General features: G+C 41.4%; 1 protein-coding gene across 4 annotated transcripts in view; it reads right to left on the reverse strand.

The window, feature by feature from the left end:
• Positions 1-27,518, reverse strand: part of EPHB1 (EPH receptor B1) — a 359,685-nt gene that overhangs the window by 96,632 nt on the left and 235,535 nt on the right. For all 4 annotated transcript variants that reach the window (XM_044289421.1, XM_044289419.1, XM_044289422.1 and 1 more), the window contains exons 4-5: positions 20,436-20,591; positions 1,569-1,904 (exon numbers count right to left, since the gene is read on the reverse strand). In XM_044289421.1, coding sequence (XP_044145356.1) covers positions 1,569-1,904; positions 20,436-20,591 — 492 coding nt within the window. The remainder of the gene's footprint in view (positions 1-1,568; positions 1,905-20,435; positions 20,592-27,518) is intronic.

Here is a 27,518-nt window from a genome sequence, read left to right on the forward strand (position 1 = left end):
GCAGGTTACAAGGAACCCAAAGCTCACTTACAGTGCATATACTATCAACAAGTAAAGTAATAGCTAAATAAGCCAACAAGGTGTGAGGCAAGAACCAACATCTCTAGGTATGGTTCCATATAAATTCCCAAAACTATACAATGTGTGTGACCCAATTCATCTACTTGAATTTCATGATCGTTCCACCATGACACGTTAGTCATCATGTTATATGTGTAGACATTATACAACACATGGCTCAGTAAAGAGGAAAAGACCGACTTGATGATTTACCATACATGGAAAATGAATGACATGATTTCATCCCAAAAGTACCTGATGAAATGACATGTATTTGAGTGAACAGTCCAAGGACAATCACAGGGTTAATTAAGAAGAGCACTTCTCGTGAGAAGCTCAGACCATGTTGGAATTTTCAGCAGTTGCTTGATATAGGAGAGATAAATGGCTAGGCTGAGAACCATTGAACGGATTTGATAGATGTGTTTGCATTAATGGATATTGAAACTAGTTATGTATGTGACACAAATAAAAATATGAAGAGATGGCAAAGTCCTAGATAATATGGATGGATGCTGGATTGAAGAACATGACTTGAGAGATAAGAGATAGATAGGCTAGAGGTGAAGGAGAACGGTAGAGACGTCTGATGCAATACTAAAAGCTTCTGTCTCAATCCGTCTGTTGCTATTTCTGGCAAATATCCAGGAAAAAGTCACATATTCATACCATATCATTTTAAATTGTCAATTATTGTCTTACCTGATGGCATTTTAATGCAGTTAAACCATTATGGATTATAGACTATATAGCATTAAACCAGTGCACTCTTCTAAAGCTCATGGGAGTTCCATATGTGACAATACTGCTAATGAGGTAGTGGTATAGTACACATTGTATCTGCTGGCCTAACTTTTCCAAACTGTTTGATTGTGTGACATATGAGACAATTAGACAGATTTACTAATACAATGCAATTTTTAGGTGGTGTAAGCTTAGACTGGACAGTCTAAAAGTGCACCAGATTTATCTGGATGATAAATTTCTCACACCGCCTATTAGTTGGCTTACTTTGGCCTGGAATCTAAAAATTTGCTACTGTAATTTTATTTATTTTTTTAAATCACATTGAAGCCGCTTGATTGTTATTTATAGAATTCCAACAATCCAATATCCTCTGGACCACCTAAGGGATGAAATACTGGAAGTTGTTCAATATCTACCTGATCACTGATGGCTTAGCACCATGTCCTCATTATATCTCAGCTTCATGGCTGATGTTGACTGAAGCCCTGACATTGACATATCAACACATCAATGTCAATACACCGGCAATGTCATATGAGCATTGGCTCAACATCAGAGTTTCCACATCATTCAAGAATGTGTCTTGAAGCCAAATGACTGAGCCACCATCAAGTGGAAGTGCAATCGCTGCTTATTTAAAGGAGCTTTTTGAATTTCAAGTCAATTCAGCTTACAGCTTGCTGACTAATTTCCCCCCAAATAACTGTACCCAGATCCAGAATTCATTATACCTACATAAATTTAACTTGGCATTAACTTACCAGCCTGGTTAGTAGTGATATTGACAGAGACATGCTGCGGAGGAAATGGACTTTTATTGGTGACTCCATTCACAGCCTGGATCTCAAAAGTGTAAGGAGTATGTGCCCATAAATTACTAATGAAGACACGAGTGTCCGTTAATCCCATCTGCCGTGGAACAAAATCTACATTGTCATCACATCTGGAGCAACTCCGCCGGTCAGAACGGCACTTCCTGCAGATGATATTGTAGGTGACGTCATCCCTGCCACCAGTTTCACGTGGTGGATACCACTCCAAGGTGATGGAGGTCTCATTGACTATTGAGATGACATTGCGGGGTCCAGAAGGAACACCTAAGGAAAAAAATCACAAGTCAGTAATTGACTATTTATCATCTTATTCCAGCTTCCAAAAAGTTTTGCCTAGATTCATGCATGAAAAGTGAAACATTACAATCTACAGTACAAGTGGAGACATTGAACCAGGCCCTCTTTGCATAATATAATGGCACCAACAATAGAAAGTCCACGTGATGACTGAAAATCTTTTTGAGATATTTAAACCCTTAAAAAGGTTGGACAGGATTTTGATAATGATTGCCTATAATCAGGATAGGCCATCAATTTATCATCGTCAAGGGTCAGACACCCCACACCCCCAGTGATCAGCTGATGTCTTGTAGCTTTGGCGCTGGCAGTTGGCACCAGAACTACGTAGTTTCATCTATTGTACAGTGGTGCTATATAGTCTATAATCCCTAATGGTTTACCTGCATTAAAATGCCATCAGGTAAGACAATAATTGCTGGATACTGCAGTGCTTCTTCCATTCACTTCAGTGGGAGCAGTGCTGCTGTTACTTGCTCCGTCTACTAAACAGTACACAATGGACAGAGCTATGTAGTTCTGGCACTGGAGCTACAAGGTAAGAGCCGATCAGCGGGAGTGCAGTGCAAGTCTGATACTGATGACCTATCCTGAGGATAGGCCTATCAATACCATAATCCTGGACAACTCTTGTAGGCTTATTTCACACAAGCTATACGGAATGAGTTGGGATCAGTTCAGCAAAAAACTGATGGTTTTGCTCGCAAGTTCAACCGGTTTTGTCTGTGACTGAATTTAGTGTTTCAGTTTTTTCCATGCGGGTGCAATCAGTTTTTGATGCTTTTTTCACACTTGAAGAAAAACTGAAGAATAACACTCAAAATCTCCTAGCAACCATCAGTGCACCCAAATGCTTTCCGTTTTTTATTCAAGCCCCATTCATTTCTATGGGGCCAGGGCTGCGTGATAAATATAAAATATAGAACACGCTGCAGTTTTTCCTGAACGCAGAGATAATCAGTGATAAGCAATGCTCATATGCACAGACCCATTGAAATGAATGGTAAGGACTCAATCAGTATGCTATCCACAACACACATCGCATCCAAATGGAAAACTAGCTCATGTGAAAGAAGCCTTAAAGTCAAAGTCTATTTTGCATTTGTATAACCGCATTTTATATCCATGCAGCTGAATGCAGTAGAATTTTTATCACTATTTAGGGTTTACAGATATAAAACCTATTGATTGAGGCCTGTGATTGAGGCAGGAGTCCCAGCAGGCCAAATCCTGGCATATTTGTCAGGTAGCGGTCAGATCTCCACGGCACCCCATAATTGGCAATGGGTCCAACGGGAATTCCGGTAACATCCGGCAATGCCGGATCCAGAGAGCTTCGACAGCCTGTTTTCTTCCAGAACAGCCTGCCGGAACTCCTGCCGGCAGTGTGAAGGAAGCCTAACATTTATACATTTTTGAGAGAAGGATTGTGAAAAACTTCACCATGTTTTTAGGATTTTTATAAAAATGTCATTCACTGTGTGATGTGAATAATAAGAATAACTTTAGTCCACAGGTGGCTACAATTGGGAGAACCAAATATGGATGTTGTAGTTTTCTTAAGCTTTGTTATTACATATTTTAAAACATTTCTTATGTTGGACAGTTTTTTCATTTGCAGCCTCACTAGTGGTATTGAACCTACAAACTTATGATCACAACCAGGGTCGTACCTGTAAGGGGTGCAGAGGCAGCAGTCGCTACCGGGTCTAGGAGCCTGGGAGGCACAAGGGTCATAAGAAGACACCAATATTATAGTAAGTGCATGCTGGTCAAGTTACACCTCTGGCTGGAGGGAAGGGGTTAGGTCAAGAATTTGGCAGAGAGGGGGGTGCCGTTTCAATCTTTGCCTAGGGCAGCAGGAAGGCAATGTGCTTCCCTGCCCCTGGCCACAAAGCAGTGAGGGAAGGTGGACCAAGCTAAACTCTTGCACCAGGGCCCATGAGCCTTTAGCTATGCCCTGATCACTACAATACATTGCCATGTGACTGTATTGTAGGTCTTTTTAAAGAGGACATTTCATCAGTTTAGCCCTAGTCTAATTATGGTCTTACCTTATAGGGTGACCCCGACTGATGCCATGGCACTTTTTTTCCCCCCAAAGACCCTCCTCTACCCCGTTCGTCTGCCCGTTAACTTTGTTATACCAGGCGGAGACTCGCAGTTTCGCTGGGGGTGGTTCTCTTCTCCCTGGCTGTGAGCGCATCCAATCAGAGCGCACAGCTCTTAGCCAGGGAGGAGCTCATTCTCCCTGGCTAAGAGCCATGGCATCAGTGGGGGCCACCCTATAAGGTAAGACCATAATTAGACTAGGACTAAACTGATGAAAGGTCCTCTTTAAGGTAAGGGCCTGGATGCCTATGGGGTGACAGTGAGTGCCGGATCCATCATTCAATGCACGCCTCATTCAATGAATGCATCTAAGGGCTCAGTCACATCTGCATCAGAGGCTCCATTTGGGGCCTCCTTCACTGATCCCGCCAAAAAAGCAGCCAAGAAAATCCTTCATGAACGACTCAGAACGGAATCTGAACAGACATCATTATAGTCCTCTAACAGAGCAGAACAACAGAAATGGGTAGGGCTGGTGTGAACATGCAGAGGTTATAAGGCCAGAATCAAAGTTATCTCTAAATTAATATAACTTGTATGGCAGTCATATCTACTTGGAAATAACCTTCAAGATCAGACCTTATCTTCACTGTTCTTAAGCTGGTTATGTACTATGTAAGTTGGTTTCTAAATTAAGAACCATAGTTGAAAGCTTCCCAAAAGATGAACCCATTTGAAAAATGATTTAATACATTTATACTGTTTATAAGTGACTTTCAAATATCATAGACAATGAAGAATAAGGCAAAGATCTTGATGAATTTTTGTTCCTGCTGGCACAGACGCACTTTTATATTATTTTATGTTACTTGCATCAAACACATCCTCTGGGATTCTATTTCAGGCATTTACTACCCACTCAATAAAGTAATACTTTCTGACTTTGTGAACTCTTGCTATTTCTACACTCAAGTGTCGCGGTGTGATTCCCCTTCCTATCTGTTTGAAGAAATGTTGTCCTTCTGAACTTTGTTAAGGGCAGTTAATGTAGTATGTGTAGTACTGGCTTCCCTGGGGTCCAAACTGGTATATGTGGAAATGTGCCAGCCACAACCAAGATTGTCTAGGTCCTTCTGCTGGGGGAAAATGACAAAAACGCTAACTTTGAGTTAAAGGATACCAGAACTAGAAGCAATTAGTATTTGTTATGATTGGGTACCAGAATTAGGGTATGCATCATTCTAAACACTACATTGGTAAGATATGGTTTTGTAAATTAAATTTAAATGGTCCGTTTACTTTGTGACAGAATTTTACGCAATTATTGTGTTGCAATTTTGGCAGAAAATGTTCAGTATTAGGGCACATTCCTTTCCAGATCAACCATGTCCTTTTCCCATAAAGCCATGCTCCTTGGCAAGCTAGTGCAGTGGATATTCCTAAAACTAGATGTGCCAAATTGTGCCAAGATGTGACAAATTCACATTAGTGCACTCACATTAGTAAATGTGGGCCAATGTTATTTTCACATGTCTGGTTCACTATGTTGCCCCAAGGACAGGATTTGTGCATGGCTATCTATGGACCAAAACAATATTATGTGTAGTAGTTAGAACACTAGATTCTGCCATTTTAATATTATTTATTTAGAACCTCTTTTATGTCAAGGCCCTCACATTGAATGAAAATCTAGCAATTATTCACTATAATGATCTCAGAAGGGACTCTACAGTCAACGGCATGAGAACCTTCAGGCTGTGTGCCTCAGAGTATTGCAGTTACCAGTTGGCTATTATTTCACAAACTGTCCCATATATGTATAGTATAAAGCTTGTGTCAAGTGATATCTGCATCAAACAGATGCAAGTTGTACACTCTACACATTAAGGAAACCTAGATATATATGGCAGGGCTACGAAATGTTAACAATTGCAGCGATGTCATTAGAGTACCATGTCTCTTAATCAAGTTATAACAACCACTTTATAAGCCACTCTAGAATCTGTTTCCACAGTTACCATGTGCTACAAAGTCACATTCCCACCGTTTGAGAGGCCGGGCACATTAACAATTCATATCTTGTTTTCCTCTGATCTTCATGGCTATTACAGACAGCCATTCAAAGACCAGGGTATGATGGACCCCCTGCCCCTCAAGTCCTAGGTTAAAGTGGATTTAGGACCATGATTGACTTTAGGGCTAAAGAACCCAGAAAGTTTGATCCACATTTCTAATGAAAAGCTGCGGTAAAATCCCTTTTTTCATTCAATTCAATATTTTCCACTTAAAGGAAACCTGTCACCATGATTTTCCGCATAGAGCTGGGGACATGGGCTGCTAGATGGCCGCTAGCACATCTGCAGTACCCAGGTCCCATAGCTCTGTGTGCTTTTATTGTGTTAAAAAAACGTTTTGATTGATATGCAAATTACCTGATAGGAGTCCTGTAGCCGGATATGAGTCAAGCGGAAAGGAGCCCAGCACTGCCCCGCGTCCTCCGAATCTCCTCCTTGCTGGCGTCACAGAGCTGGAGCACCGAAATCTCGCGATGCGCGAGCTAACACATGCGCAGTGTCGGCATCATGTTCATTCCCTGTACTGGCATCAGCACAGGGAACGAACTAAGCTCTGTGACGTCAGCCAGCAAGGAGGAGATTCGGAGGACGCAGGGCGGTGCTGGGCTCCTTTCCGCTTGACTCATCTCCGGCTACAGGACTCATATCAGGTAATTTTCATATCAATCAAAACGTTTTTTTTAACACAATAAAGCGCAGAGAGCTATGGGGACTGGGTATTGCAGATGTGCTAGCGGCCATCTAGCAGCCCATGTCCCCAGCTCTATGCGCAAAATCATGGTGACAGGTTCCCTTTAAGTCCAGATCTTCCTCTACCTACAGAGATAAAAATCTGCCTCTGGCACTTGTTGTTTATAGGTATGTTTTACAATTTGACCATAAATTGTAAAATTCAAGATTTTAACTGTATTGTAGATGTATCGATTAGTTTAAATACCATTTATCACCGGGGGGAGTTGTATTAGCACGGAGCTAAGGATTCTGGGAAGTCAAGCAGAGAGCTAGATATTTCGAAGGGGGCAATTCTGATTAAGTATTGCATATGACACTATTAATAACGGCAGCTACCAGTATGGGTGATCCTGCTCTTTTTGCCTGTTCAAGGAATAATGCTATTTAACCACTTAATGTCACTGAATTTGTAATTATGTGCTTTATATGAAATCCATATATATGTAAGTGATGGGTATACATTAATGCAGTTCTGACAAAGAAAGCAGAGGCTGCCGTACTGTGTCAGTATTTACAGCATTTCAGGGGTCAACATAGAAGCATTATATTGTTTATGTTTAAAGAGGTTCTCCAGGAATTAAGAAAATGAAAATGCTTAAAGCGGACCTTTCACCGCTCCTGACATACCTGTTTTAATAGCTTCATGCATTCACCATGTAATAACAATTCTAGAACATCTATTCTTATGACTCTGTTTCAACGAGAAGTTATGAATGAATTCCTGTCATTCTGCAGTAAGGGTACAGAGGGGCGGTAACTAGTTGGAGGTGTGTTCCTGCACAGACTCACCTTATCCAATCAGTGCTGCCATTTTTAGACTGTGCAGGTTCACCCCCCAACTTGTTACTGCCCCTTTATACCCTTACTACAGACTGCTAGTAATTAATTCATAACTTCTAGCAGGAATAATAACGGAATGGCACAACATACAGATGTAAGAATAGATGTTCCAGAATTGTTTTTACATGGGGAATGCATGAAGATATTTAAATAGGCATGTTAACTTAGGAGTGGTGACAGGTCCTCTTTAAACATTATTTTATTATAAATATATTCCCAAATACCTTGTATTAGTTATAATGGCTCATTTTGTCTAGGGAGAAATCATTAGTAGAAATAAAATGGCCAGCATCATTTTAATACAGAAAAAACCTGTCCTAATCACACAGCAGGACAAGTTACTTCACAACATTGACCTAAAACGCTGCCTCATCCTCCTCTCTGCTCTACTCATCAGGAATGATGTTGAATACAGTTTAATATGATCTTCAGATGACTCTCTGTAGGAATGGAGTTCATGAGGAGACATGAAATATAGAGAGGAGGTTGGTATGTGGCTGATGAGCAGCAGAACTTGTATGCAGTCTCCATTACCACAGCCCAATATTACCACCATCTGTCCTGTCCTTCCCCTCTGTATTTTATGTCTACTCATGAACTCCAGTCCTACAGAGATTCAGCAGAAGATCTTATCAGCTGTATTCAGGATCATAATCCCTGACAAGCAGAGCAGAGAAGAGGCTAAGGTAGCTGTATAGTTCAGTGTTGTAAGTTGTCCTCCTATGTGATTAGGACAGGTTTTGTATGAACTAATAGGACAGCAGCCATTTTATTTCTCCTAATGATTGCTCCCCAGACAAAACAAGCCATTATAACTAATGAAAGGAAATTGGGAATATATTTATAATAAAGTAATATTTATATATTTTTATTTTCTTAATTAAGGGGATTTACCAGGATTTTGATACTGATGACCTAATCTACCATGCCTTTCTACCTATGTCTTCTTAGATCAATATCAGCCCTACTACACTTTGGATGGAATACCCAAATGCAATCTGCAAGCAAGAAGTGCAGTTGTCTCGGGTTATGTTTTCAGCTCATTTCAATGGAAAACTCTGTTTGGCTGAAACATCTATGACATGATCTAAAGAAGAGGGCATATGATTTAAAGATTATTTTCAGTGTTTAACAAAATGTTACAAAACAAAAATGAAAGCACCAGTAAAAAAAAACTCCTAGCATTGTCCTCTTGGTTGATCACTGTTACTTCTATGCTGTACAGTATACATTTAAAAAAAATCAGCTGACGACCAATTTGACAGCCGTAAAGTTCCCACAATGGCTATCACCTCACTTTCCCACCTCACTTTCCCATAAAAAGGTAGACATAATATTACATTCCAAATGGGATCTCAGAAGAGCTGTAATTGTGGCCACATTGGCTATTACCCAGCATTTCAGATTGTCTAGGAAATGGCTGAAAATCATTTTTACCAATCTGCCAAGACAATAGGATTCCAGGTAGAATGTGAGTGCTCGTCCTATGACCTTTACTATTATACCTCGTAGACTATGGGACATGTGAAAAAAGAACCACAGCACCTTTGTCCATTGTCTCTCTGTAATATATACGGTAGGTGTTGGCGCAGCATTACGGTATGGTCACAGTCCTGTATTGATCAATCTGGATGTACAGACAGCATGCAAACGAGTCGCTGTTATCTCCATTATCACACATCCATCAACATCTAGCAGTGCTTGTTATCATGCAGAGCAGGCATCCTGAAAGCCAATACCATCTTTTCTGAAGATTTCTGATGATACCTAGCAATAATCATATATTGATTGAATTGTTCCTAGCATAAATGTAGAGAATGATAAAAGTAGAGTTCATTAATGGTGAAAGAAAATATATCACCCATGTTTACATTTTAGCATGCAGTGGTTGTCCTCAAACTTGTTCTTCTGTTCTTCCTTTCCAGTAGAATCAAATATGCAAATATACAACATTATCCCAAGTGCAAAACATCTAGTAGACTGCAGGCTGCCTGTACTCTGTCGACAGACTCAAGATTACGGGCTATCAGAAGTCAAATCACATGGAATCTGAAATTCCCATGTGTTATATATGAATATTGCCTTAGGCTTCGATTACATTTCCGTTCGGCAAAAAGTCGTTTCCGGCAGATGAGCAGACTACCGGAGTTACAGTAGCCGTCATAGATAGAAACCGCCAGGCAACGTTTTATCCCCTTTAACTATAATGGGATCGGGTGGGTTTTTCGGCATAAATGCTGGCTTTCTGCAGGAGAAATACCATTGCATGCAGCTGTATTTTTCTGGCAGAAAACCGGCATTTATACTGGAAACCCATCAGACTCTTTCTGGTTATGCCGGATATGGTAACTCCGGCAGTCTGCTTCTGTGCCATGAAAGACTATCAGATTTAGCAAATGAAAATGTCAACCTAGCATATACTAAGAAAGAATATGTTGACATACAGCTCACTTTCAATGGAAACTTCTCACTTGGAAGCAGAGACTGAGTCCATTTTAAGCAGCTACCCTTACCAGGCTGACTAAACAAGCTACCTTCATAATATAATCTGTCACCATACTATAGTAATAATCGGCCTACTTCATTTTTCAGCTCTAGCAGTTTTGGAAGTAAATTTTAATGCACTGAACCAATGTAGCTAACTATATTTCAATGACTGAGTTCAGAATTAAGCCATTAAACCTAATTATATATAAGCAATCCATTCTGGATCACTGATGGAGTCAGGGTTTAACGCCTCTGGGCTTTGTACAGTATATATGTGAGGCAATGGAATTTAATCCGTCTAAAATAAGATACATTCATGTATTTTTCAGGCCTTGCTACACAAATAATTACTGCCCCAGTCTCTGCAGTTTACATAGAGAAAAAAGGGTCCCAACATGAAACAGACTAGCTTGAAGCTTATTGCCCCCCCCCCCATTCATTTATTTTATTTTTTTGCACAAAAGGTTAATCCTACCTCAGAGCAGTTTCACCCTCCTGTGTTTTCTAATGTTGCAGTGCCTATGAGAAACAGAGCTAAGCCAACCGGAATCCACCCTTTACAATTCCCCAGGCCAGTACAAGGCAGTAGTATCTAGATGTTTGGTGCCAAAAGGACTCACAATGAGAACTATGAGTGTTGCGTATGTAATACCCCAGAGTGGTATTACCACCTCTTTGTGCCTCTTACTATCACCTATGGTTGACCCAATGTCATCTTGTGTATTGATTTCCAGGTCCTGTATAATATGCATATTCTTTCCCTTGCAATGTACTATTAAAGTTAAATATACCTGGTCTACCAGCAGATGTTGACAACAATGGCAGAGCTAGTTTGCCTAGAGTGGAACCTCCTATCCATTCTAGCCCTCTCTAGAGAGGGAGGAGTTTTAGTAAGTGAAAGTTAGCATAGCTTACCCCCTGTTAAGGGAAGAAGCAGGTCCTCGTCCCTGTTGGACGGGCCTTGCCAAAGCCAGCCAGAGTACCCTCAACTCTGCTGGAACAAGAGAAAAATAAGGAGCCCCAGAAGCCAAGAAGAAAGGTTCCCTGGATAAAGATAAAGAGAGAGCGAAATAAAGATAAAGATAAAAGATTCATATTGAGATAAAGATAGAGTCAGACTACCAAGCTAAGTACAGCAGAAAGGAAAAGTTTATATTTAATCCTGATAGCACAGCAGAGCTAAAGAAAGTGAATGATGTAGTTGTGCCTAATGTGTTTGCCTGCCAAAACTTTTGCCAAAGCTTGCTGGTGACCAAGATAAAGTTGGAAGAGTGTTCCTCTGATGCAAGTTTATTCAATGAGACTGGCATCACGACAAACTTTTAACTCTTATAACATCTTAAAGGAACTCACAGCGTAGGACCTTGTGGTGAAAGCCACTTCGCCACTGTGTTTTGGAGGGGGCTGTTTGCCCGCCTCCTGCCCCTGGATTACGGCCCTTTAAGATACTTATTTGGGCTATTGGACTTCTTGGATTCTTTCTCTTCCCCTTCCCTTGGATCCATTGTTTTCCAGCAGGGCGTTATCTCAGGGACACGGCCAGACCAGTGGGAACTGGTTTGGGCAGGAAAAGCCATGCTTGCAAGTGATAAAAAAGAGACTTTTACTAACTTTTAAACCCCTGAACCTATTCAAGTGAATTTTGGATAGGTTTGTCCCTAAGTTATACTGGTTGAATTGATATAAGTTATATGTATGTACTATGTAAACTCACAAAGTTGTACCAATTTATAAGAAGTGTAACTTTTCAGCTTAGGAGATAATTGAGTAGATACAGAAATTGACTCAATTATCTCCTAGACAGAGGGGAGGAATATGCTGGGTGTGTTTCTATTGTCCCATTGTATCCGATTGGCTGCTGTACTTATTTTCCCTTGTCAGTCCTCTGGACTGACAAGGGAAAATAAAAGAGACTGTATGCCCCAGGACAGTGTGTTCTGCTTAACCCTCAAGCGAAGTGTCGTCTCGTTCTTGGGGGGGATAGGAGTGTATGCTGTTACAATGCGACTTCCAGGAGTGTAAACTGTTCATAGGGTTTTTCTGTTCGGCTGTATACAGCCTTCATGTGTTTTCCCTTTGGGAGTATGGAGTATTCACGTGCTTGCAGTTCGGGAAATTGGTGCTTGCAGTAACTGCCTGTCAGTCTGAAAGGAGGATATCGTCTGAACGGAGTTGTGTGCTGAACGGTCCGTTACAATTGGTGGCAAGCGACGAGATGATTCTCACGGCCCAGAAGGACAGCTACAAGGCAACACCAGTTCCTGGATTACAAATTGAGGGTAACTCTAGTACCCGTACAGCGCCCCTATCTACAAAGGAACCAAAAATCAGCAGAGCAAGCATGGAGCCCTGCTACACTCAGGAGGAGTTTGATAGATAGGTTAATGGGTTGCTGTCTCTCTTGGGACCCAACCCCATGGAAAACCTCGTACAGATCGTGAAGTGGAGGATCAGAGAGTACCTGCAGGCCATGGCAGTGGTAGACAGGGGGGACATACCCCAGCGGCCAAGCAAGTTCCCGGGAGGTAGAGTGAGTTACAGGAAGATGAAGGTGCCGTCCTTCCTCCACAACAGCCGAGTATTGTATTGGGAGCAGAGACAACCGGTCTCTCTCTCTCCAGCGGCAGTGTGTACCCTTATGAGAGGAGACAGTTGGTCCCTCTCCACAGCAGCCAAGTGAGCCAAAGGGAGCTGAAGGTGCTGTCCTTCCTCCCCAGCGGCAGTGTCTCCTGCAGGGAGCAGAGATAAGTTGGTCTCTCTCCCCAGCAGCCAAGTGAGTCCAAGGGAGCGGAATGTACCGTCCTTGCTCCCCAGCGGCAGTGTGAGTTACAGGGAGCATAAGGTGCCGTCCTTTCTCCCCAGCGCCAGTGTGTATTCATGGGAGAAGAGACAGTCAGTCCTCTCCCCCAACAGGAACCAGAAGTACCGGAGGTCGCGGACCTCATAGACTGGTCCTGGGAGGACTCCCAGCAGGCAGTGGTAGATGGGTCCGAAGTCTCTCTACTGGCCCTACAGGGATACTGGGCAGTTCGGCCCAGATCTCCAGTGGCAGTGTGAGTACCAGGAGAAGGAGGTAAGTGATCCCTACCCTCCACAGCTTACCCCTACCGAGGTACTTGAATTTGATCAGGGACAACGTCTGCATAAAGTTTGTATGTTCTCCCCAGTGTTTTTCCTGGCACTCGACTTTCCTCCAAAGACATACTGATAGAGAACTTAGATTATGAGCCACACTGGGGACAGTAATAATGTCTTTACAGCACTATTTGTGGCATATATTGTGAAATTGGCCCTACTGTGTAGAGATAGGAGCGATAACAATTTTTGTACAAAGCTGTGGAATACGTTGCCACGAAAGAAAATAAATATTGAGGGAAACGTCTAGATTAGAACAATTTGGTGAAAGCTCAGAGATCAACCATTTATCTATCACAGTTTACTTCTGTGGTTTTTCCATTATATGATCTTGAGGTCGCTTTATGTTTTTTCATGCTTCAACGAAATCATTTCTGCTCAAAAATATACGGCTTGGCCTGAGACAGTGATACTGACGCCTCTGTGAGCTGTGTATTACCATGCTTACTACATCTAGAATAAAATGATGCCTGCTGGCTAGAAAGGGAGGTTTATTTAGTGCTCAATGTGGTATCGGCCAGCAAATTGCTTTGTGTATATTGACTGGAATGCTCCATGGGGGCTAGAAATGGCTGCAGAGTTACAAACCTCTGGTTCTGTATAGATACAGACACTTATTCCGCAGCAGTTTTAGCATCCTCAGAGTTAACCTGCAATGAGCTTGTTCAACTCCCAAAGTAATAATAACGCCATTAATATTACATGAAAGCCGTGGTGTAACCTTTTGGGACAGAAGAAGAAAAGATGGCTCTGGTGTTATGTACGATGGCAAATTTGTAAATTCATTTCCCTGCTAATCGTACAGAGCTATGAAACGAGGTCAGAAGGGGCTTCCAGACGGATAATAAATGTGTTTCATTGTGGAAAGCCAGCCGTCCCCCTAACATCTGCAAGGGAACAAGCTTCTCTTTTTCTCCCAAATTGTCAGAAATAAAATTAGCAGCAAAGCTAAAATTTGCCTGTGGGGCTGCTATAAAATACTGTAAACAAAAAAAGCAGAATGCACACAGTAACATAGTAACATATTATTAAGGCCAAAAAAGACATTTGTCCATCCAGTTCGGCCTGTTATCCTGAAAGTTGATCCAGAGGAAGGCAAAAAAAAAAAAATGGGAGGTAGAAGCCAAAATTCCCGATGCAAATCAGGCAATCAGAATAACTCCCTGGATCAATGACCCCTCTCTAGTAGCTTATAGCCTGTAATATTATTACACTCCAGAAATACATCCAGGCCCCTCTTGAACGCTTTTAGTGAACTCATCATCACCACCTCCTCAGGAAGAGAGTTCCATAGTCTCACTGCTCTTAACGTAAAGAACCTTCTTCTATGTTTGTGTACAAACCTTCTTTCCTCCAGACGCAGAGGATGTCCCCTTGTCACAGTCCTGGGGATAAATAGATGATGGGAGAGATTTCTGTACTGACCACTGATATATTTATACATAGTTATTAGATCTCCCCTCAGTCGTCTTTTTCTAAAGAGAATAACCCTAATGTTAATAATCTTTCAGGGTACTGTAGTCCCCCCATTCCAGTTATTACTTTAGTTGCCCTTCTCTGAACCCTCTCCAGTTCTGCTATGTCTGCCTTGTTCACAGAAGCCTAGAACTGTACACAGTAGGTCTGACTAATGATTTGTAAAGTGGCAGGACTATGTTCCCATCACGGGCATCTATGACCCTTTTGATGCAACCCATTATCTTATTGGCCTTGGCAGTAGCTGCCTGACACTGTTTTTTACAGCTTAGTTTGCTGTCCACTAAAATTTTTAGGTCCTTTTCCATGTCAGTGTTACCCAGTGTTTTACCATTTAGTATGTACTGGTGACTTCCTTCCCATCTGCATAAACTTACATTTGCAAGTGTTAAACCTCATCTGCCACTTCTCTGCCCAAGCCTCCAATCTATCCAGATCCCTCTGTAGCAGTATACTGTCCTCTTCCGTGTCAATTACTTTACACAGTTTAATGTCATCTGAAAAAATGTATATTTTACTGTGCAAGCCTTCTACAAGATCATTAATAAATATATTGAAGAGAATAGGCCCCAGTACTGACCCCTGAGGTACTCCACTAGTGACAGTGACCCAATCTGAGTGTGTACCGTTAATAACCCTCTGTTTTCTATTACTGATCCAGTTACTTACCCACATACAGACATTTTCTTGCAGTCCAAGCATTCTCATTTTATATACTAACCTTTTATGTGGTACAGTGTCAAATGCTTTGGAGAAGTAAAGATATACGACATCCACTGATTTGCCGCTGTCAAGTCTAGAACTTACCTCCTCATAGAAACTGTATTAAATGTAGACTCTGGTACATTAGATGGTTTATAATAAACTCCTATTAGTAATTTATTATTGTTTTTGCCTCCATGTATTTCTATCCACAGTGACTCCACATGTTCATATCCCTCACTTACATCTTATCGGACTGTGGGCTTTAGACAGGACTTTACATAAAGGTAGACCCCTCCCCCTTCCTGGTTTTGGCGATCCTTTCTAAACAGACTCTAACCCTGTATGTTAACTGCCCAGTCATGTCTCTATGTTATTCCCACTATATCATAGTATATCATAGTTCTCCTCACACATCACTAATTCCAGTTCACCAGTTTTATTAGTCAGGGTTCTGGCATTAGCATACATACATATAAGAGGTTTATGTATATTTTTGCCCTACACTTTTCCTTCTGAGCTGTTCTAGTCCTTCCTTCCATTCCTCCCCCAGTTTCATTACCTTGCCCTTGGTCTCTATCTGCACTATCTTCCCATCATATAACGCAATTACCCTCCCCCAGTCCCTAGTTTAAACACTCCTCCAACCTTCTAGCAACCTTATCCCCCAAACAGCTGCTAATTCCCCATTGAGGTGCAGTCCATCCCTATGATAGAGCCTGTAGCCAACAGAGAAGTCGGCCCAGTTTTCCAGGAACCCAGACCCCTCCTTCCTACACCAGTTTTTGAGCCACTTGTTAACCTCTCTAATCTCCTGCTGCCTTTCTTGTGTGACTTGTGGTACAGGCAGTATCTTGGAAAATACTACTTTTGAGGTCCTTGTCTTAAGCTTTTTACCTAAATCCCTAAAATCATTTTTAAGGACGCTCCACCTACTGCTAACTTTGTCATTGGTTCTGATATGGACCATGACCGCTGGATCTTCTCCAGACCCTTCCAGTAATCTGTCAACCCAATCCGCGATGTGTACGAACTCGAGTTCCAGGAAGACAACTCGAGCTCCAGGAAGACAAAGACCGGGATCGTTCGGCGATCCCGGTCTTTGTGACAGATCGCCCTATCTGTGTCCCTAATAATTGAGTCTCCCACTACCAGTACCTGGCTGGCCTGCCCTGCTCTCCTGGTCACCTGCTTACTGGAGCCAACATTCCCCTGACTGGCAGAGGAAGTGTCCAGCTGCAGCAGTGCTCTCCCTGAACTGACATCCCCCTCATCTGCCAACCGTGCAAACTTGTTGGGGAGTGTCAGATAAAGGCTAGCCTCCCTGGCACTCTTCCCTCTACACCACTTTCTAACTGTTATCCAGCTAGCTACTTCACTTTCCTGAGCATCCTTGCTACCACCCTCCCCCACATCTACCCTATAGAGTGCTTGCTCAGTGAGCAGCAAACTTTTCCAAATTGTCAACGCTTCTCAGTGTTGAAATTCCCTTGGTTAGATATTGGTTAGATACTTGATGTGCGATTCCAAACAGGCAATTTGCTTATATTTTGAACAAAGATATGCACCCTCAAACGGCTGTTTCAGGACTGCATACATTAGACAAGATGTGCACTGGACTGCGCTGTCAATAATGGAACACATACTAATGGGGATCATGCAAGAAAAGAGAAAAATACAATATAGTGCAGTGATAAGAATCTAACTTACTGAAGTCCCCGTCTAAAGTCCCTGAATCTGAAGTCATGTAATCTAAAGTCACACACTTAAAGGGAACCTGTCACCTGGATTTTGGGTATAGAGCTGAGAACATAAGTGAAAGGAAAATCACTGCAGCTCTCACCTACCACCTCCCAGTGGAGCACGGATGATCAGAACTGGAAGGAACACAGGATTCCAGCTCTTCACAATAAAAAAGGCTTTTATTCGACTTCCATAAAATCCGACATCAAAAGTAAGACAAGAGCTGAGAACATGGACTGCTAGATCGCCGCTAGCACATCTGCAAAATCTGGTCCCCATAGCTCTCTGTGCTTTTATTGTGTCAAAAAAACTATTTTTCATATATATATATATATATATATATATATATGTATATATATATATATATATATATATATATATATATATGAATGAGGCAAGTAAGAAGCCCAAAGAGCTGTTGCTAACATTTCCAGAGCCCAGCCACACCTACTGTAAAGGAGCCCAGCACCTCCCGCATACTCCGAATCTCCTCCTTGCTCCCCGAAGTCACAAAGCTAGAGCGCCGTAATCTCGCAATGCGCGAGCTAGCGCATGGAGGAGATAAGACTCATCTAAGGTTCACTTACATATCTATAAAATCTTTTTTTGACACAATAAGAGCTATGGGGACTGGATATTGCGGATGTGCTAGCGGTGATCTAGCAGCCCATGTCCTCAGCTCTGTACCCAAAATCTAGGCTTAATACAAACACATACTTAAAAATAAAACACACGAACGCTCACAAACTCGCGTTATTTGCCTGCTTGTATAAATGCAGATCTGACCCATCACAGTATATTATACTACGCTGCTACAGCATATAATAACTAAATTATACAGCGGTTGCATAATACGTCCTTATATTCAGTAAGCCATTAAGGACAAGAACTGTGGTATCAAAACCAACAGCGTCCAAATCATTAATAGACAAAGCGTAAGACTGATACAGCTACCCCAAGAAGGCTCATGAAATGCAATGGTAAATGTTTAGAAATGCTGTGCTACTTTCTTAATAAATCTTTTGAGTATAGGTTGCAAAATTTGCTATAAAGACATAGATTTATATGATAAAATGCCTATTGTCTGCATCCACCACTACATGAAGATAAGGAGCCTACTGTATACTTTTATATACAGGACACAATAATATCAGTGTACAGTCAACCCACAAATATCACTTATTTCCTATCCACAGAATAGATAATATGTGTCTGACCATTGGAGGTCCAAATTGTGGTTCCAGCAAAGATCACAACAAGGGAGATAGCCAAACTCCCATAGCTTTGGGAGTTTGGCTATCTCCAGTAGTCCCACAGAGCTGAATGGCTTCTCACCGTACATGAGTGACCACCACGCTATTCAAACAGAGGGACACATGACCGCTATTCTCATGATCAGTGGGGGCCCCAAAGGTCAAATCTCACCCCTGATGAGACACTTGCCACCTGCCCTGTTGATAAAGAATACATGTGTTTTATACAGTCGCTGCTCTGGTAGCAGCAGCAAAGCCTCTGTGCTTGTACCGCTACTTGGTGATGCATGCGCGACATTGTCAGGGTCAAGCGAGATGTCTGGCCCTGTCAATCAAGCAGTGGGGACAGCCCTTTGATGCTCAAAAATTTGTTTGATGAACAAATTGATTTGTATGAATTGATTAACTCATCGCTAATGTGCAGTCGCTAATGTGCAGCCTGCCAGAGACCTCTTTTTTCCTACTTGCTAAAGAGGTCTCTGGCAGGCTGTTCCAGCAGAGAACAGCCTGCCGGAGCTCTGTGGATCCAGCTGTTTTTGTCCAGCCGAATCCTGGCATGTTTCCCAGGTAGTGGCCAGATCTCCGCCAGATCCCATTACAGTCAATTGGGGTGGCGGGCACTGTGGTAACTGCCTGCTATGCTAGACCCAGAGAGCTCCAGAATAGCCTTCTGGAGCTAATAACTAGAGAAGTTTTGTAAAATACGATTGGGCTGCTTCGCAGAATTTTACAAGATAAATTGGCTTTGTAGCGAATTACTTTGCCATGAAGTGCATTTTTTGTAAGTAGCGGGTGCAATGACAGGGAGCTGCAATAGCGTCACTCCCCATTGTTTTACCCCTCACATGCTGCATTCATACATGATCGCGCCATCTGAGAGTAAAAACTGTGTAAACGTAACAGAAATAAATGAAATCATACTTACCACCTCCATTGCTTGAAGATCTGGTGTGAAATCTTGCGCGGCCCGAGATGAAGTTGTCACGCCGGCCAGCGTGGTGACGTTATACATCACCAGCCACGGGATTTCGGCCAAGATCTTCAATCAAGATTGTGGCTGGCCCGTCGCGAGAAAATGGAGGAGGCAAGTATGATAGTTTTTTTTTTTTTTTACACTATGTCAGGATAACTGAATTTGCTACCACGAAACACAAGGAAATTCAACTTTGCAGCGAATCGAAGTTATCCTGAAATTCCACTTCATTGGATTCGATTCACTCATCTTTACTAATAATATACAAACTGAAAAGAATGGCATGGTATTAAACAGGCAGGAGGTGCTCAAACCCACATGGAGTTGTGCATATATATACAGGGGAGCAAATCCTGCACTGGTGGCCCGTTGCTAATGGCGATCCCCAGCAAAAATGCATACAGTGGAGGATGCCCGCAGTGAACCACAAGTACCACAATAGGCATCCTACATAAGATAGCAATTATGTGGATGTGATAATCAATAGAACAATATAATAGCAAAGACAGGTGCACTCTGCGGTCTTACTAAACCCTCAAACTGATTTTAAAATTGAGAAATTAGCCAACATGTCCTACGGTGAGTCGGACCTCACGCTCCTGTAATTTGCCCACTGGCCCCTGGTATGCCCGCCATGGCACAGGTAGGTGAGTGTTAGGTCCCGGGCTACTTGAGAAACATTGGCGCGGTGCTTGGGCTGGCCCTACACTGGCCCTACACCATAAGACATGTTGGCTAATCTCTCAATTTTAAAATCAGTTTGAGGGTTTAGTAAGACCGCAGAGTGTACCTGTCTTTGCTATTATATTGTTATATTGTTACTAATAACCCTAATTTAAAATTTGCCTAACAGAAATCTTGAATGGACATTGCAAACAACAGTGTGCCTAAGCACATGAAGCATTGTATACTTTAATTCCATTAAAACATGTTTATGTTTTGTAGTTGATCTCCAAAAAAGGAACAAGGCAAGACATATAACGGTTTATTAAAATAGAGGCTTGCGCTTAAGAATATTCATAATACTTACTGGTGCATATCACCTCTGCAGGATCAGCATCTGCTCTATAATATCCATTGCGGCACACACAGATTGGAGAGGCTTCGGCAGTAGAACGACTGTTCGCAGGACAGGGTGCACATATTCCAAGGCCTTGATTCGCTTTAAACATGCCAGCAGGACAAGCTAAAAAAAGATAAAAAAAAAAGATTAAATAAAATGCTGCATTGGAAAAACATAATAAAATAAAGAAAAAATTCAAATAAAATGCCACATGAATTCATTGTACTGGTGATTTATAATATAATCACATGGCAGGAGTCATGGGACATTTTCCAAGAGTTACCATGTCTAGAGGACAACCTGAAGGTCAGAGAAAGTCAGACTGTTGTGTCTGAAGGCAGATAACCAGTCAATCAGTCTGCTGTCTCCATTCAATGTCAGATTTGGAATTGAGGCAGGTGCATCTGACAGACTAAGTCAGGGATATGTTTGCTTGTGTATCTATTGATTTCCAATCTACTGGCTGTGTCGACACTTAAACATATACTGCGACGTCATACTACTTAGTAAATATGTCTTCTAATGCACAAAGTAGACTGGCATGAAAATCAATGCAGAAAAACAATGTGCAGGTACCCTTAGGATATGACCTCACCCAGATTCAGGTTTCCTGATGCAGTTTTGGAAGCCAAACCACGAGCGAATTCAAAGAAGAGGAGAATTAGTACCTGTCCTTTATACAGTTTCCTCTTTTACGATCCACTCCTGATTTTGGCTTTCAAGAAACCTGATAGTGTGGTCATACCCTGAGGGTGCTTCCACACTTTCTTTACTTTGCTTGTTAAAATAAAATAAAATAAAAATATTAAATTGATGTGTCTTTTACAAGCCTTATTTGGAACTGGCATTTTTTTATCACACATTTTACTAGGCAATTGTTTTAAAAAGTCACTACAAAAATGAAGTAATAATATATGAATTTATATAATAAATGAAGTTAATATACAGGTCCTTCTCAAAAAATTAGCATATTGTGATAAAGTTTATTATTTTCTGTAATGTACTTATAAACATTAGACTTTCATATATTTTAGATTCATTACACACCAAGTGAAGTAGTTCAAGCCTTTTATTGTTTTAATATTGATGATTTTGGCATACAGCTCATGAAAACCCAAATTTCCTATCTCAAAAAATTAGCATATTTCATCCGACCAATAAAAAAAAAGTGTTTTTAATACAAAAAAAGTCAACCTTCAAATAATTATGTTCAGTTCTGCACTCAATACTTGGTCGAGAATCCTTTTGCAGAAATGACTGCTTCAATGCGGCGTGGCATGGAGGCAATCAGCCTGTGGCACTGCTGAGGTGTTATGGAGGCCCAGGATGCTTCGATAGCGGCCTTAAGCTCATCCAGAGTGTTGGGTCTTGCGCCTCTCAACTTTCTCTTCCCAATATCCCACAGATTCTCTATGGGGTTCAGGTCAGGAGAGTTGGCGGGCCAATTGAGCCCAGTAATACCATGGTCAGTAAACCATTTACCAGTGGTTTTGGCACTGTGAGCAGGTGCCAGGTCGTGCTGAAAAATGAAATCTTCATCTCCATAAAGCTTTTCAGCAGATGGAAGCATGAAGTGCTCCAAAATCTCCTGATAGCTAGCTGCATTGACCCTGCCCTTGATAAAACACAGTGGACCAACACCAGCAGCTGACATGGCACCCCAGACCATCACTGACTGTGGGTACTTGACACTGGACTTCAGGCATTTTGGCATTTTCCTCTCCCCAGTCTTCCTCCAGACTCTGGCACCTTGATTTCCGAATGACATGCAACAGTCCAGTGCCGCTTCTCTGTAGCCCAGTTTAGGCGCTTCTGCCGCTGTTTCTGGTTCAAAAGTGGCTTGACCTGGGGAATGCGGCACCTGTAGCCCATTTCCTGCACACGCCTGTACACGGTGGCTCTGGATGTTTCTACTCCAGACTCAGTCCACTGCTTCCGCAGGTCCCCCAAGGTCTGGAATCGGTCCTTCTCCACAATCTTCCTCAGGGTCCGTTCACCTCTTCTCGTTGTGCAGCGTTTTCTGCCACACTTTTTCCTTCCCACAGACTTCCCACTGAGGTGCCTTGATACAGCACTCTGGGAACAGCCTATTCGTTCAGAAATTTCTTTCTGTGCCTTACCCTCTTGCTTGAGGGTGTCAATGATGGCCTTCTGGACAGCAGTCAGGTCGGCAGTCTTACCCATGATTGCGGTTTTGAGTAATGAACCAGGCTGGGAGTTTTTAAAAGCCTCAAGAATCTTTTGCAGGTATTTAGAGTTAATTAGTTGATTCAGATGATTAGGTTAATAGCTCGTTTAGAGAACCTTTTCATGATATGCTAATTTTTTGAGATAGGAATTTTGGGTTTTCATGAGCTGTATGCCAAAATCATTAATATTAAAACAATAAAAGGCTTGAACTACTTCAGTTGTGTGTAATGAATCTAAAATATATGAAAGTCTAATGTTTATCAGTACATTACAGAAAATAATGAACTTTATCACAATATGCTAATTTTTTGAGAAGGACCTGTATAAATAAAAAAAACTGCCGCAAAAAATGCAGAGTCTGTAAGGCTACCTTCACACCTGCGTTCGGTGCGGATCCGTCTTGCATCTGCACAGATGCAAGACGGATCCGCAGCCTAACTCATTTTTCTATGTCTCAATGAGTTAAAGGAACTTCAGAATTGTATTTTTTTTTCCCTCCAGTGAGGGAAACTCACTGGACTAGAAGTAGTATAATGTATGAGTTATATTTTTTGATAGATCATGGTTGACATTTATCATACGTAACATATGTGGTTTGGGTACTATGTTCCCTTGTATTCTATCACAATGTACCATCCCTTACAGTTACAATTTTTGCTTTTACCATTTTTTATGTAGTGCCCACATATTACACAAACTCCTATGGGTAGTTTATTAGATCACATTCTTATTAGATCATATTCTTTCATTTCCAGTAGTTAGCAGACTAAGCAAAGAAAATTCTAAGCATTAGGCCTCATGCACACGGCCGTGTTCCGCGGCCGAGAGCGGACCGTGAAAACCCGGCCGGGATTCCTGCTGACAGCATGAGCGCACGGCGTCATTGGTTGCTATGACGCGGTGTGCTTCATGCAGCCGCTGCTGTACAGTAATACACTATACTAGTGTATTACTGTACAGCAGCGGCTGCATGAAGCGCATGGCGTCATAGCAACCAATGACGCCGTGCTCTCATGCTGTCAGCAGGAATCCCGGCCGGGTTTCCAAAGTCCGCTTTCGACCGCGGAACACGACCATGTCCATGAGGCCTTATATGTAGGTCCTACTTCAAAATACGGAAGCAATGTCAATTGGATTGATGAAGGGACCCATTCAAAGACAGGGACAACATTCAATGGCCTCTTCAGAACTGAACCAGTATCCGTGTCACTGGGTCACACCCGATAAGCATGTAACTGAAAACTTTGTCTCATTCATAGTAGAGATCAGTGAATTTCTTGAAATTAGTTTCAGGTCCAATTCCCTAAATTGATTGATCAAAAGTGCTCCAATTGGCCTGAAAAATTGATATATGACACTGAGGTCTCCTAGGACCTAGACCTTTTCTCTTGTGTCTTTCTTTTTTATTTCTTTTTTTACATTTTTGCTCTCTTTCCCCTTTTAAGTTCCCTAACGCAATGACAGCAATAGCACATAATGTCACTGACATCTATAGCTATGGGTAAACGTATGGTTGAAGTGTTAACAAATAGCCTATTTAAAAAAACACTGTGCCATTGTATTTGTTATGCTTTTTAAAATAAAAAAATGCTCCAAAAATGTTCTCTTACTCGGGTCAAACATTGTTTAAGTACACACCTTGTTATCAGAGGGGAAAAAAAGTGGCTTGTTCTCAACAAGTTTTCCAAAAATTAAGCCTTAAATAGAGAAGATGCTAGTGTTTATACACACATGCCAGGAGGGAGCAGTGAAGACAGAGATATGCAATTGAGAGGCTGCTAGCCATTACTCAAAGGCATGGTGTCAGACTCAGAGGTGACTAACAGGAGTAGTGAGCCATCTAGTCCACAACGGCAAAATAGCCTGTGCTGTTACTGCTCCATACATTACTACAACCACCCACAATCTCACTCTCGGATGATGAGGCATGGGTCTTTTTTTTCGCTCTTCCATTTACCAGGCATTTTATAATGTGGCTTATAAATGAAAAGTCATATGTTTGGTAAACAGAAGAGATGAGTGAAGTTTTGAAAAATTTGATTCGGCAACTTTGCCAAAGTTAGCCAAGAAATTTGATTGGTTATTAATAAATTTGTCATGAATCATTATAAATCAGATATACCCAGGCCACTCTGCCTTAGGGTATGGCCACATGGAGCAGCCAGTCAAGAACCACATGGCCAATTAGCCCCTCAGCTGCCTTTTATTTAATAATGAAGACTACACTGTATAGTCCTTCTTCATTGTTAATGGCCACGCGGTACCTTTAAACAAGGGCTGTTGCTGGTATGGGGTATGGCTGTTTAGGTGGGGGAACTATATGTATATCATTGATGTTCTTTTTTGCAATCTCCTGCAGGTTATTTGATGGTAAACACTGAATATTAATCAGCTCTGGCATATCCACTTCTCCAACCCCAGCGCTCTCCTGCCCTACAGGTGGGAGTCCTTCTTCTGCCATCTGCTTTTCCTCCTTTTCCACATCATCTAATATCGATGAGAATATGTCATCAGAAACATTCAGCTCCTCCCATCTCTGCATCTTGCTCACTTTTCTAGGACATGGAGACTTTGAAGAATGATTTGGAAGAAGCAAATAAAAAAAAAAGATGAGGATGATCATCATTAAGATCTGTCCCACCTAAGGGGTGCAGACTAGATGGTATTCGTTGGCACACTGGTGCCGGAATAATAAAGGCATCCATCTTATTGGTATTAAATTACATTTACGGCTTATGTAGTAATAAGTAAATGTAGGAATAAATAATTAAAACTGATGCAGCATTAGTCTCACTGCACTCTCCCTCTCCAATATTCTCCTATTAATTGTTTTTAGCAACACTGTCCCTAGCGCATGAGCGCTTTCCACGTCTCTCTCTATGCTCAGCTCACAGGACAGTGATGGAGACCATGCGTGATGATTGTTTTATAGGGCTGCAATATCACAGGGGATAGCTATTAGCGGATCGGCTGGCTACACGTCATTATGGGCAATCTCGCGGTCCCTTCTTACTTTCATTTTGTAACACGTGCAGCCACCACTTTACGAAAAACTGATTCGTTATCACGAAGTGCAAGGAAATTTTAATTCAATGTAAATCAAACTTTTCCTAAACTTTGGACAGAATTCCCTTCAATTTGCTTTGCTTCACTTAACACTAATACACAAATTAATAAACTGTAGCAAAATTGTAAGTGTTTTTCAGTAATTAACTGACACAATTAAACGTTCCTCCTCTTCTATGAACACACTGTTCACTAGTACTTACAACTTACAATAGTATATTGACACAGTTTAATGCATTGAACTTAACGGGCATATCAAAGCAACAGTATAATGCGTTAAATTTCTCTGGTATATTAACCCAACATTATAATGCATTCAATGTAACACAATGGTATAATGCTTTCTATTTATGAGTATTTTAATGCAATTGTAAAATGTGCTAAATGTATCTGCTAAATGAAAGCAACTGCATAATACATAAAATTTAACTGATATATTAATACAACAGTATAATGCATTGAATTGGTATATTAATGCAGTCATACAATGCTTTGAATTGAACTAATATACTAGCACAGTATTACAAGGCTTTGAATTGAAAAAATTGCAGATGATTTTTACAAAGAAAAAGTCATATTTGTGCTGCGTAGTCAGCAAAATGTATGCTGCAGTGCTGGGATTTCCTGGGAATATGTCTATAGAACAATTATAAACTGTAGAAGCTTCAGATATGAAAACATTTTAGAAAAGCTGTCCGGCTGCTGAAAAAATTATATTTCTGCCCTCAACGTAAAACACACACACAGAACTCTGAGGGACACCATGTACTTTCCCTATCTGATAAAACTCAGACTTTTTTTTCCCTATTGATTCCATCTACTAAACTAAACTAAATATGTCGCTACAATGTCCTTACAAGGTTTCTGTCTTGTGTCTGTAATTGATTTTTGCCAGACACATTCAACACACGTCCTGTCCCATCTCAAGCTGTGCTCAGAATGGGCTGTGGCTTACACATGGCACAGAGCTGAAGGACCTGCTAAAATCCTGTCCGCCTCTGAGCCAATTAGGGCAAGCCTCCTTCCCTCCCAGGGTCATGTGATCTTTCATATGCATCCTTCCCACCCCGTTTTCTGCTAATTTTCACGGTAGATTTGTGCAGATTACGTTTTGCTTGATTTATATGAAGCAAAGCGCTAAAACTTCGAATTTATTTGGCAACAGAATTTTTCTGAAATTCACAATGAATCTGATCTGTTCAGAATCAATTCGCTCATCTCTAAATTCACAGCCTTAAGAGTGCAAACTAAGTAAATGAAATATGTTAAGGGTCAGGTGGCACAAGGTGGGTTTTAATTAAACCCATATTTAATAGCATAGGCTTGTCATTGGCAGTTGACCTTAATGCCACAAATGACCATTATTGGGTTTCAGAGAAGGGATTTAATTGTAGCTGTTAAACTGGAGCACAGATCATAAATACAGAATGTCTACAGATTTCACTCTGGTCACAGCAGACAAGATGGAAAGTGCAAAAAGGATGCAGGGTGTATATCAGAAAATGCCAGGGTTACAATTAGTTATTTCAAGTCACCCAAAAAATTATATTGAGATACTTTTTATTTTAGGTAAGTCAGAAGGGGGTCAGGAGCTAGGATTCCACTGAGGGGTCATTTGGACCATAAGGAATTGATTAGTTTATCAGACATTTCTGTAACCAAGGAGGACCACTCATGAAATTTCAATGATTTCAGAAAAATAATGACCCAGCATCTGTAAAACCAAATCATTCCCAAGGGGTGTAGGCAAATTACAATACCCTAGAACCCCTTTGATCAGAAAATGGGTGGGGG

Source organism: Bufo gargarizans, chromosome 4, assembly GCF_014858855.1.
Source record: "Bufo gargarizans isolate SCDJY-AF-19 chromosome 4, ASM1485885v1, whole genome shotgun sequence".
In the NCBI taxonomy this organism is placed as follows: domain Eukaryota; kingdom Metazoa; phylum Chordata; class Amphibia; order Anura; family Bufonidae; genus Bufo; species Bufo gargarizans.